Consider the following 13,241-nt stretch of genomic DNA (forward strand, 5'->3'; position numbering starts at 1 on the left):
GGCGGGCGCCCTGCAGCGACACCGCGTGTGCGGGCTCGTGCTGGCGGTCTGCAAGATGGACGACTTGAGACCGGTGCGTGTGGGTGTGGTATAGCGAGTGTGTGTTGGTGCGGGAGGCGCTAGGTGCGGGCGGGGCGGGCGCCCTGCAGCGACACCGCGTGTGCGGGCTTGTGCTGGCGGTCTGCAAGATGGACGACTTGAGACCGGTGCGTGTGGGTGTGGTATAGCGAGTGTGTGTTGGTGCGGGAGGCGCTAGGTGCGGGCGGGGCGGGCGCCCTGCAGCGACACTGCGTGTGCGGGCTCGTGCTGGCGGTCTGCAAGATGGACGACTTGAGACCGGTGCGTGTGGGTGTGGTATAGCGAGTGTGTGTTGGTGCGGGAGGCGCTAGGTGCGGGCGGGGCGGGCGCCCTGCAGCGACACCGCGTGTGCGGGCTCGTGCTGGCGGTCTGCAAGATGGACGACTTGAGACCGGTGCGTGTGGGTGTGGTATAGCGAGTGTGTGTTGGTGCGGGAGGCGCTAGGTGCGGGCGGGGCGGGCGCGGCGGGCGCCCTGCAGTGACACCGCGTGTGCGGGCTCGTGCTGGCGGTCTGCAAGATGGACGACTTGAGACCGGTGCGTGTGGGTGTGGTATAGCGAGTGTGTGTTGGTGCGGGAGGCGCTAGGTGGGGGCGGGGCGGGCGCCCTGCAGCGACACCGCGTGTGCGGGCTCGTGCTGGCGGTCTGCAAGATGGACGACTTGAGACCGGTGCGTGTGGGTGTGGTATAGCGAGTGTGTGTTGGTGCGGGAGGCGCTAGGTGCGGGCGCGGCGGGCGCCCTGCAGCGACACCGCGTGTGCGGGCTCGTGCTGGCGGTCTGCAAGATGGACGACTTGAGACCGGTGCGTGTGGGTGTGGTATAGCGAGTGTGTGTTGGTGCGGGAGGCGCTAGGTGCGGGCGGGGCGGGCGCCCTGCAGCGACACCGCGTGTGCGGGCTCGTGCTGGCGGTCTGCAAGATGGACGACTTGAGACCGGTGCGTGTGGGTGTGGTATAGCGAGTGTGTGTTGGTGCGGGAGGCGCTAGGTGCGGGCGGGGCGGGCGCCCTGCAGCGACACCGCGTGTGCGGGCTCGTGCTGGCGGTCTGCAAGATGGACGACTTGAGACCGGTGCGTGTGGGTGTGGTATAGCGAGTGTGTGTTGGTGCGGGAGGCGCTAGGTGCGGGCGGGGCGGGCGCGGCGGGCGCCCTGCAGCGACACCGCGTGTGCGGGCTCGTGCTGGCGGTCTGCAAGATGGACGACTTGAGACCGGTGCGTGTGGGTGTGGTATAGCGAGTGTGTGTTGGTGCGGGAGGCGCTAGGTGCGGGCGCGGCGGGCGCCCTGCAGCGACACCGCGTGTGCGGGCTCGTGCTGGCGGTCTGCAAGATGGACGACTTGAGACCGGTGCGTGTGGGTGTGGTATAGCGAGTGTGTGTTGGTGCGGGAGGCGCTAGGTGCGGGCGGGGCGGGCGCCCTGCAGCGACACCGCGTGTGCGGGCTCGTGCTGGCGGTCTGCAAGATGGACGACTTGAGACCGGTGCGTGTGGGTGTGGTATAGCGAGTGTGTGTTGGTGCGGGAGGCGCTAGGTGCGGGCGGGGCGGGCGCCCTGCAGCGACACCGCGTGTGCGGGCTCGTGCTGGCGGTCTGCAAGATGGACGACTTGAGACCGGTGCGTGTGGGTGTGGTATAGCGAGTGTGTGTTGGTGCGGGAGGCGCTAGGGGCGGGCGGGGCGGGCGCCCTGCAGCGACACCGAGTGTGCGGGCTCGTGCTGGCGGTCTGCAAGATGGACGACTTGAGACCGGTGCGTGTGGGTGTGGTATAGCGGGTGTGTGTTGGTGCGGGAGGCGCTAGGGGCGGGCGGGGCGGGCGCCCTGCAGCGACACCGAGTGTGCGGGCTCGTGCTGGCGGTCTGCAAGATGGACGACTTGAGACCGGTGCGTGTGGGTGTGGTATGGCGAGTGTGTGTTGGTGCGGGAGGCGCTAGGGGCGGGGGGGGCGGGCGCCCTGCAGCGACACCGAGTGTGCGGGCTCGTGCTGGCGGTCTGCAAGATGGACGACTTGAGACCGGTGCGTGTGGGTGTGGTATAGCGAGGGTGTGTTGGTGCGGGAGGCGCTAGGTGCGGGCGGGGCGGGCGCCCTGCAGCGACACCGCGTGTGCGGGCTCGTGCTGGCGGTCTGCAAGATGGACGACTTGAGACCGGTGCGTGTGGGTGTGGTATAGCGAGTGTGTGTTGGTGCGGGAGGCGCTAGGTGCGGGCGGGGCGGGCGCGGCGGGCGCCCTGCAGTGACACCGCGTGTGCGGGCTCGTGCTGGCGGTCTGCAAGATGGACGACTTGAGACCGGTGCGTGTGGGTGTGGTATAGCGAGTGTGTGTTGGTGCGGGAGGCGCTAGGTGCGGGCGGGGCGGGCGCCCTGCAGCGACACCGAGTGTGCGGGCTCGTGCTGGCGGTCTGCAAGATGGACGACTTGAGACCGGTGCGTGTGGGTGTGGTATAGCGGGTGTGTGTTGGTGCGGGAGGCGCTAGGTGCGGGCGGGGCGGGCGCGGCGGGCGCCCTGCAGCGACACCGCGTGTGCGGGCTCGTGCTGGCGGTCTGCAAGATGGACGACTTGAGACCGGTGCGTGTGGGTGTGGTATAGCGAGTGTGTGTTGGTGCGGGAGGCGCTAGGTGCGGGCGGGGCGGGCGCCCTGCAGCGACACCGCGTGTGCGGGCTCGTGCTGGCGGTCTGCAAGATGGACGACTTGAGACCGGTGCGTGTGGGTGTGGTATAGCGAGTGTGTGTTGGTGCGGGAGGCGCTAGGGTCGGGCGGGGCGGGCGCCCTGCAGCGACACCGAGTGTGCGGGCTCGTGCTGGCGGTCTGCAAGATGGACGACTTGAGACCGGTGCGTGTGGGTGTGGTATAGCGAGTGTGTGTTGGTGCGGGAGCGGGAAATTTCATTTAGAAACTGTAAATAGAGCTCGTCATTGTATTGCACAACGAGGACGTCACTTCAAACATTTGCTTTGAATACAAAATTTTGTAGTTACTAAGAAATAAAATGTATTGGGAGTGTATAATGTAAAATTTTTGGTATTTGTCGTTTTATTTTATGATTGCAATGTTTTAAAAAGTTATTGCAATTTTACTCATTAGGTAAATTGCAAATCAGTTTTTTTTATATCTGTAATAGTTACGAAATAATCGCCTGTCCTCGCTTAACGATTACACTCGGTATACCACCAGACTGGCGATTGTCGAAATGCTTTTGTGCCTGTTTCATATTCTCCATTTTGGCGCTGTAGGCCATGTAGCGAATGTCTGCGGTACTAAAACTAGTGATAACAACCTCAGCATACATCGCTAGATGGTGGGAAACTATTTACAAAAAACAATTGTGTACTTTATTTATTATTCTTTAGGTATAAATAACATGGAAAACGAACGAAATTAATTCAAAATGCAAACATACTTCAAAGTTTTGTACGTTCCTTCGCAGCCATTTGTATTATGCGTGTTAGTTTGAACGTTTGAAATAGGCACAAAAATTTGCCGTCAAACATATCGTACAGCCTGTCCAGTGGTACTTATACAGGTCAGTGAAGTAGGCTCAGCAAACCGAAACCGAAGCGCACTCGTGATCAAGTTTTGTTCACTACCCTCGCGCTTCGCTCTTGATTCGCGTTTCGCATTCGCTCTCTGTTTAACGTCGTACATACAAAGCTAGCTAATACAACTATCTCGCTCACACCTGGCTTCACCCGCTCGCCTTTGGTTTGTCCTGGCGTGACACGCCTTTCGATTCACCACGTATTCGTTTTGCTTTCGCTTTTTTATGAGACTAGATTCAAACGATACTTACTATACATAACAAAATGAAAACGCTTCGCCACGGTTTCGGTTCGCTGTCTGTTTGACAATAGCTTTAGTATATAGCGTAGGTGTGTGTGTGTGTGTGTTTTTTTTTATGAAAATAAGGGACGAGACGATCTGGACGTTCAGCCGATGGTCATTGATACGCCCTGCACATAATAATGCAGTGCTGCTCAGAATTCTTGGAAAACCCCAAAAATCTGAGTGGCACAACATCTGCGCTCGTCACCTTAAGACATAAGATGTTAAGTCTCATTTGCACAGTAATTTCAGTAGCTGCGGCGCCCTTCAGGCCGAAACACAGTAATGCTTACCCATATAGTAGCCGGCATCCTGTGCCTCCCACTGGTAGACGTTTTGGGGAAATTTAGGAGGGATTAGATCATATAACAGGGGAAACTATTTTTTGATCACATAATCATAAAAAAATATTGAAAAATAACTGAATGGTTTTCAGATTTTGGATTTGCCATTCGGTGATTGGGAGCTGTTCAAGATGCTGATATTGAATCTGCGAGACTTGGAGGCGAGTTTACCGACCAGCGCGCCAACTGTTGCGGGTGTGTTCCAATTATATTAATAAACATATTTTATATTATACCTAAATAAGTAAGTATAATATAATAGAATACAAATATAAAATAAAGGGCGTTGTTCTTAATTCTGTTAATGAAATTAGAGGTGTTACACATGACAGTAAACTTACATATGAAAAACACATCGATAATATAGTTAAAAAGGCCAAGAAATCTTCTGGTTTCATCAAACGGATATGTTCTCAATTTTCTAGCATAAAACTCATCAAAATACTAAACTGTTCCTATGTTCGAAGCACCCTTGAATATTGTTCTCAGGTTTGGAACCCTCAATATGAAGTTCACAATAATAGACTTGAAAAAATTTCCATTTCGGACCATTCGGTGGTACTTCATCAGGGTGACTGTCAGTGCCGGATTGAGTAAGTGCGGGGCCCGCAGCAGCTTCTGCCAAAGATCTCTCTATCTATATCGGAAATAGTCGATTACCGAGTGTGTTATGTGGATTGTCTTATAAGGAAAAGTTGAAACTTAAGTAAATTTAACAAGTAAATTCAATATTATGCCACATATTAATAACTTAACTAACTTAACTAGCTCAAAACATTACGCTCAGGAAGAGATAAGTGGGTTTAATTAAGCGGGCCCCCTTTGGCTTAGGGCCCGTAGCAATTGCTACTGTTACTACATGGTTAAACCGGACTGTAGTGGTTTCGCTATAACGGTCCGAAACTAATCGGTACCCACATAAATATATAAATCGTAAGTAAAGCCGTATTAATAAATAACTTAACAATGTCTCACGAAAGTTTTAATAATTTTATTTACTGTGTTATTACAAAAAAGTTAAACATGTATTGAACACTTGTTTGAAAAAACTTCTATTACAAATCTATTTATATAAAAAATAAACCCGCTGAGTTTCTTGCGCCCATTCTTCTCAGGTCTGTCGCCCATTCTTCTAAGGCTGTCTCTTTTGAGTTGGTGGTAGTTTTTGACGTTAAATAAGTGATTTTGAATCCTATTTTGAATAAAAATATTTCAATTTGAATATGTCTTTCTGTTGTTTAGCCTTCAACAATCTTGAGATTGCTTAGGTATATTTAAACACGAGTCGAAGCTTGTCTAAGGTGTGTCTAACAGATAGATCATATTCATATTTAGAAGATTATTATTCGTAATGGTGCGCTAACTTTAAACAGCCGCTTAGGAGTGTTTTTTCTCATTCTGACTTAAAACTAAAGTAAGATAAACTCCATTTTAGACGTAGTTATAGTTAGGTCACTGATGTTGTAGTTAGATCTAAAAACTCTTAACGTAGATTTAGTGATTTGATTGAAAGTTGGTTTATAATCAATTTTAATTAAATTTTAACAGTGATACCAGAAATGTCGGGAGACGTGGAAACTGAACCAGTGAAGCCCAGACCCGTGATAGAACATCAGAGGAGTCGTCCCAGTAATGTCGAAAAACAGGTAAAAATACAATTAATTATAAGTTCACTCATTTCTTTATGTCAAAGTGACTAATCTTTATTATTAATAATTTTAACGATCTATTTTTATTCTTACAGCCATATACGGAATATCAGGTGAATGTTTAGTACGTAGACGGTAGTATTTAGGACGGCTACACACGGGCAACTTGAAACTAGGCGTATTCGCGTTTAGCTTATATGTATATTAATAAAGCTGTTTATATTTTAAACAACAAACAAGTGCTTTTGATGTCACGATAATTTTCGTATAGTTGAATATTTCTAACGGCACGAAATGTCCGCCTGATTTCACAACATCGCGCGCTGCTATAAGCAAGTGTAGTGTAGTGACGTCATTTTTATTGCACAAATATATTTTATACTGTATTAAAAATCGAATGATATTGCTCATTGCCATTGCAGTAATCTTTAATGATGTGCAAATATTTTAATTGCATCCATTTTGAGCATAGCAGACTGACGACTGACGTAGAACTAAGTTTTTTTTTTGTTGGGAGGAGGAAATTACATTTACCTTTTACCACCCTACCGACTAAAAACCTCCCCTATGCTGCTAGCTCGCAAGCTTTTCCAGCGGCCGGGCAGGGGCCATGGATGCCGAGGTAGAACTAATAGTAGAACTAGTAGTGGCAGTACGAGTATTCAAACTTTAAGAACATCGCGCGGTTCTTAACGACGTGATGTCGGCAGCGGGACAGCGCAATGCACTGATAGTGCACAACTTCTACCCATTACTACATAACACTGACACAAGGCGCACGTACCCTTTGATAAATTACTACCTTTTGTAAAGCCATTACTTTTAGATGGATTATCAATATATATTTTTACTTTTGTGGGCATTTTACTCAGTCGCTCACGAGCAGCGTATTACGTAATGCTACGTTACTTATTTCTACCGCATAATAACAGTGCACTTGTAGCGTTATGTATCACTTTGAATGGTGTGGGTGCCAATGTACCATGAGTCTATAACATATAGAATCATTCCAACTTTCAGTCTCCGGATAACTAGCGGAAGTTGCTCGTGTGTATTCGGCCTTAGATTACTTGATAGTATAGCATGAATTAAATTAACTGGTGTAGTTCTAGTCATAATCATTCTTCATTAATCGTTGAACTTTTATATGCTTTTTTTAAAGCACAAACTCATTAGAACTGCACCTTATATGACAGCACCGAACCTAGGACTACTTAGGTGTACATATAATATATCTTTCTTTTTACTTGATAGTTTTTCGTACATTAGTAGCAACAGATTAGGGATTGGACGTGGGAGTATCTTTTGTTCGTTTTCTTCCCAAGATGAAAAAAGCAAAGTTCCCTACAACAGACCTCCTTTATTATTTCTTGTGTATTTGGGTGCTTTAGTATTAAAGTAAGACAAACTATTACAATACTTTTATCATTATAATGATTACAGGAATAAGTAAATAATTGATAACCGAGTAACTGTCTTATTCAATAGACTATTATTTATTTATTAAAATACATATAATTGTTGTAATACAAATATTATTAGTAAAATAATTTGTTAATCTCTACAAATAATAACACATAACCCTGTACATGATACCCTTAATACAATTCATACACCACAACAAATAATATAAATATTAATGATTCTAAAATAAACATTCTGAATATCTCCGGGTTATATTAGCTTAGAGGACAGGGTTACGTACCACCAGGCCACGAGGTCGATCTTATAAATATACTAGTGGACCCGACAGACGTTGTCCTGTACACACGTCTTAAACTTGAAAAATCGGTCCAGCCGTTAGGAGGAGTTCACTAACATACACATGAGCAGAAGAATTATATTATATGGATGGAATTGAGAATCTAACCCAATCTCAAATTTACTGGAATACACAAAAAAATCATTAAAATCGGTCCAGCCGTTTAGGATATAGTTCAATTGTGAATCTAAACCACTTTCGAATCCACCTGAAGACGCTCACCAATCTCAAATTCACTGTAACACACAAAAAAATCATCAAAATCGGTCCAGCTGTCTAGGAGGAGATCAGTGACATACACACGCACACAAGAAATATGTATATATATATTAAGATAATAAAATCAAATAAAGCCCGCCTTTACAGAAAAGTGTGTGTATTTGATATAATTTTGTAGAAGACAGACATAAAAAAAGTGTATGTGTCTCCTTATTTATGCATAACGCAACAATATATTCTTAAACAAAAAACCTTAAAAAAAATATTCCTCATGCTATTTTACGTTTGTAGAAAAAACAATTGTAATAAAGAAAGTATTAAATACAACCAATGAAAATATTATTATACCGCGTAATTAAGTTAACTAACGTTTATTTCAATATCATTAAATTATTTTTATACAATTAGAATTTTTTTTTTATTTTATATCTTATACATATTGAAATTTATTTAATTCTCGTTCATTGGTTGCGGTAGCTGAATACGAATGGTTTAGTTCACCAGTTAACGTCAGGGTGTCGAATTTGCGTGACGGTGTGCGCACGCGTCGTAATTTTCACTCTGATAATTTTTCCTAACGCGCTAAAAGAAGTATACCTTTAAAAATATTGTCGACGTGTGACATTTTCAAAAAGACGAAATTTTCAGGTAACACTGGAAGAGCAGATGATATGTGGCGCGCTCCAGACTCTGAACGAGGAAGCCATGGAGGACGTGTTGCACTCGGAGCCCGCGCACCCAGGTGAGCCCCACCTGACAACCATCCGCGAGAACCCCCCGCCCCCGCGCACCTCCCCGTCCAACACCTCGTCCGCGTCCGAGGAAGAGCTGCGCGCCGACGTCGTCGTCAACATGGCCGACGACGTGTTCCTATAAGCATAACAACTTAGATCATTTATGTATGCGTCTAGATAGCGCCTCTTGCTGCTAGACAACCGATCAAAACAGGCCAGGTTTATTAGTTTAGTGTGCGTGACAAGCTACGTCTTACACTCGCTTTGTATGACACTTTGTGTTAGTGTGCGTGCATTGCTCAATATGGAAGTTACCATTTAACATTAATTTATTTCGATGTTTTCACATCTATCTTGATGTATAAATGATCTAAGCATAATAACATTCACAATAATTATTTATTAGACCTTTAATTTCCGCATCGCAGATTTTACTAAATAATGATTGTTTGTAAATTTTCAATTGAAGGCATTCTTATAACGCATTCAAAGAAATGATATGAATATCGGTTATGTCTCGAAACACATATCAATTATTTAATAGGAAGTATGAATTTAAAATCACCCATAAGGTTCGTGAATTTACAAATGACGTAACTCTTATTGCAATATCGTGGACTGGATGGATATAAGTGTACTTATTATTCACGCTTTTATTAACACTACTTGAGACTTAAATGATCACATCCACCTCAATGCTTGTTAATTATTTAATTTATAACACAGGGCCGCCATTTTAGAATGCTATTTTATTTGCATAAAGTTGAAGCGCTAGTTGTTGAATTATATTAAGTAGATATATGTATTTTTGGAACAGAGACGACGCTGTAATAAGAAAAGATCTACATTTTATAAAAGATCCTATTCTGTATAAAATATTGTCAGTTGAAGCCGCTTCAGTTTGAGGTTATAAATTTATTATAATTAAGCACATATAAAAATAAAATTAGTTAATTATTTTAGTGCTCTAATTCAGAGTACAATTACTAGTAAATAATAACCAATATTTACTGAAAAGGGACATGGAATTTTTTGTAAAGACCTGAGCTAGGACGTAATAATATACGCTCATTGCAATATAACCTCACTTTTCTGTCACGTAGCCAATAGGAGGTCAAGTTTCGGACACGCAGTAATTCATTGTATGTGTCATTGGATTTATATGAATTTGGCTAAGAACAACATGTATAAACAACCTCGGCTTACTAATACAGACACAAATATATTTCTTCGCTGATATGTTGCTAATACTGTGTTGGGTTCATTTAGAAGGATCTATACTATATTCAGAGATATATCCAAGACTGTAACAATACTGTAGTTTTTCAAATAAAGATGTTTACATTCATTATTGAAATATTAAATTCGAGGTTTTTGTGTTTATATTTATACTTAATATTGTCTTTTTAATAGGAATTCTAATGCAACTAATCTCTAATTATCCCACTTAACACGTACTTAATATTTTTAATGATAACTGAAAATATGCATGAAAATTAAGCTTTGTTATAATTTTGGTAAAGCATTCCTATTATTTTTAAGTGTTTAGTTATTAGTATCATTACTATGTTGTTTTTATTGGCTGTGCTTTTTACATTTTATGTTAATGTCCACGCGATATTTTTTTTATTTAAGTTTTATGGTTTTATTTGACTGTAAATAATTCATATTTTATTATTTAGTTTCATTGTAATAACAGGCTTCATACTTGCAAGTGAGTAATATTGTATAAATATTTTATATTATTTTGCTCGGATTAATAACTGTCAACGCTTAAAGTTTGTTAGTGAAAGATACCCATATTAGCGTGTAGATCTGTTGAGATACATATCAAAGACATTTAGATGTAGAAAATTGTTCATTCCAGATCTTTCTATTCAATTGAAAATATTTAATAAAAATTTGTGAGATTTACAGTTTTGTTTTATTTCAAAGCATGTCCAATTCTTAAAGCAGCAGAATATTGTATCAAATATGTCTTGAAATCAGATGTGGCTCAATGAATAAATTCAGTTCATTGTGCATCGTGTGTTACAGGCCAGGAGTGCGAGATGTCTGCGAGGGCCGTGCCTCGCGGCGCGTCGTGGGCCGGGTCCGTGCCGCCCTCGCCCGGGCCCAGTCCCCGCGCCAAGGGCGGCAGCCTCCGTGCCCGACGCTTCGCTCACGACCCGCCCGTGGTCACCTTCAAGGTTGAGAACGAGGAGGACTCTGACGAAGGCCACATCACGTTCTCGGCGCCGGCTCGCTCGCGCCGCGCCGCCTCCCGGCCCTCCTCGCTGCTGCTCGCGGACGACGCGCCCGACCTCGCCGATCTCTCTTCCCGCTCCAAATCGGTGGAAGATTCCATTCGCAACAGTTCGCCCGTCGTCGACCTCAAATTGCGCAACCTCCGGCGGACCGCGGACATGATCCGCAAGGTGGGCTCGGCCGAGAGACTCTCGCGGTTCAAAGACAAGATCCTGTCACTGAACGGGTCCCGCGAGCGCAGCCCGCCAGACGACGGCGCCGCGCTCAGCGACGACGAGTCCATGCCGCTGGTGACGTCACCCGCCGTCAGCGCCGCCTCCGACCTGCTGGCCAGCAGCGCCTCCTCCGCCCACTGCCGCACGACCCTCGGCGTGGAGTGCGGCGACAGGAGCCTCCAGGACATCACGGCCAGCTCCGACTTCTCGCCGCGTTCAGACTTAACTGACTTAGAATCTCCTCGAGGAAGTACGGATTTCGATCTGCTTCCTGAAAGTAAGCATGCCACCACTCCTCTCAAACCCAAGGTCGGCATGGTGAGGGAAGAAAGCGATGGCTCAATTTCGAACATGGTGGAACCGTATAATATGCGTCTGTTCGCTCACGGGACCTCTGAAGGTTTGCGGTCGCTGTGGAGACAGGACGCCTTGGACTCGGGGCCGCCCTGGCCCTGGGACGAACCGGATTCCGCCGTATGATTTTGATGTGATTTTCATTTGGGATCAGCATATTAATCTGTTAGACTCGTCATTTTATTCGGAGATCATGATGGGATTAGTAGTTATCGTGAAGTGTTGAAGGAATTAATTATGATATTGAAAATTGATATTCATATGGAATATTATCAAGTGATGTAAGCGTTATAAGCCATCTATCATCAGCTGATATTATTAACATACTTGTGTATTTATTTTATAATGATTTAGTTATGTAGTTACTGCAATCGTGTCGACAAATACTTAGTGTATGGAATTTCCTAGACTCAATATATCACACATTTTTATTATGACTTTTATTTACCTCTTTAAATATTTTTAAAACAAGTTTGGCGATAATAAAATTGAACAAAAACGGATAAAATTAAGACAATCCAATCGGTTTAACATTTTATTTCATGGAAAAGGAGGACAATCGAAAGTAGTTCACGGTTCTTACCGGTCACCTGCAGGTGTGATCACTGCGACTCTAACTCTCTTGTAATACAGAAGAATCATAAGCGTTGACGTCCTTATAAAGGTCGATTAAACATACATATCTGTTCGAACCGAAAACACATTGGTACGTGACGAGCGAGCATCGAACCGGGGGCTCCGTGATGAAGAGTCAACGGTTCTACCTATTGCGTGACTGACGCAAATTTATAGGCGAACTCATGCAGATGAATGCAATATAACCCATATTGCTACATAATATCTATGTAAAGGAGAATGGCGCGAATGGACCCACATAAATTTAAAATTAAGAAAGCATCGTACAATTTTATATTAATTATAAACTTAAGTTTATACGATGTCACGTGGTTCCTATCCGGCCATTGCAAGCTGAATGGGCACCTAGCCAGAATGGGTCTCAGTGAATCAAATCTGTGCAGATTCTGCTGCGAAGCCACTGAAGACACCATACACATTCTTCTGGAATGCGAAGCTGTTGCCAGAATCAGGCTGGGGTGTCTTAAAACACCTTCACTTAAAGCAGAGGACGTGCCCTGCCTGGACCCTCTGAGAATCCTACGCCTTCTAAAAGTAATAGGTCTCGAAGATATAATTTAAATCTCGGCACAGCAACACGTATCCTAGTTAGTAGCCTCTCCTTCTTAACATTTAAGTCTGAGAGCAGGCGCGCTAGCGCAAGAAGGGAGCACAATATATCTTTAGAGACTGAGCGTTTGGCGATTAAATAAAACAACTGCTTGACTGTGAGGAATATGTGGAAGATATATGGAAGATATGATTTATTAAAAAGTTACACGATATATATACAAAATCCTTAAAACTAGTTACCCAATTACAATCGTTACTTAAAAAATATTTACAAGTTCAGAAAATACACACCAATACTAAAGCTTACATTTTAACCAATAGTAAAACGTTTCATTCACTAAGAATTGAGAATAATATTATGTGTTCTATCTCGCTCTAAAACTAATGCTATCGCAGTTTGTGTAAACTCGCGTCGAAGCTCGATCATACGATGTCAATGAGCATTCCGCACCTACGCTATTGGTCATTGAATAAAATTGCATGAATAGCGATCGACGCCCGAGTCCCGACGCGTCATTCGAGGACACTCGGCCTTGCTGCGCGGTTGTATAACGCGGGCATATGACTGATCACGTGAGTATGTCTGCGATCGTCGAGAGAAAGTACGATGCTTGAAACTTCACTGAGATGACTACTGG

General features: G+C 44.8%; 1 protein-coding gene across 1 annotated transcript; it reads left to right on the top strand.

Moving 5' to 3' along the window:
- The first annotated feature begins 2,311 nt into the window (after positions 1-2,311).
- On the top strand, positions 2,312-11,846 carry LOC126976568 (uncharacterized). Its single transcript, XM_050824953.1, has 6 exons — positions 2,312-2,361; positions 4,328-4,430; positions 5,784-5,881; positions 5,980-5,997; positions 8,514-8,607; positions 10,637-11,846. The coding sequence occupies exons 1-6, from the start codon at positions 2,344-2,346 to the stop codon at positions 11,539-11,541; spliced, it is 1,236 nt and encodes a 411-aa protein (XP_050680910.1). The 5' UTR covers positions 2,312-2,343; the 3' UTR covers positions 11,542-11,846.
- The last annotated feature ends 1,395 nt before the right edge of the window (positions 11,847-13,241 follow it).

This window comes from Leptidea sinapis, chromosome 41, assembly GCF_905404315.1.
Source record: "Leptidea sinapis chromosome 41, ilLepSina1.1, whole genome shotgun sequence".
In the NCBI taxonomy this organism is placed as follows: Eukaryota; Metazoa; Arthropoda; class Insecta; order Lepidoptera; family Pieridae; genus Leptidea; species Leptidea sinapis.

What these genes read in the sequence shown, in the direction of transcription:
- LOC126976568 (XM_050824953.1), top strand. An exon ending in CAGCGCGCCAACTGTTGCGG is followed by an intron (nt 4,431 to 5,783) that starts GTGTGTTCCAAT and finishes AAATTTTAACAG; the next exon opens with TGATACCAGAAATGTCGGGA. An exon ending in CTCGGAGCCCGCGCACCCAG is followed by an intron (nt 8,608 to 10,636) that starts GTGAGCCCCACC and finishes CGTGTGTTACAG; the next exon opens with GCCAGGAGTGCGAGATGTCT.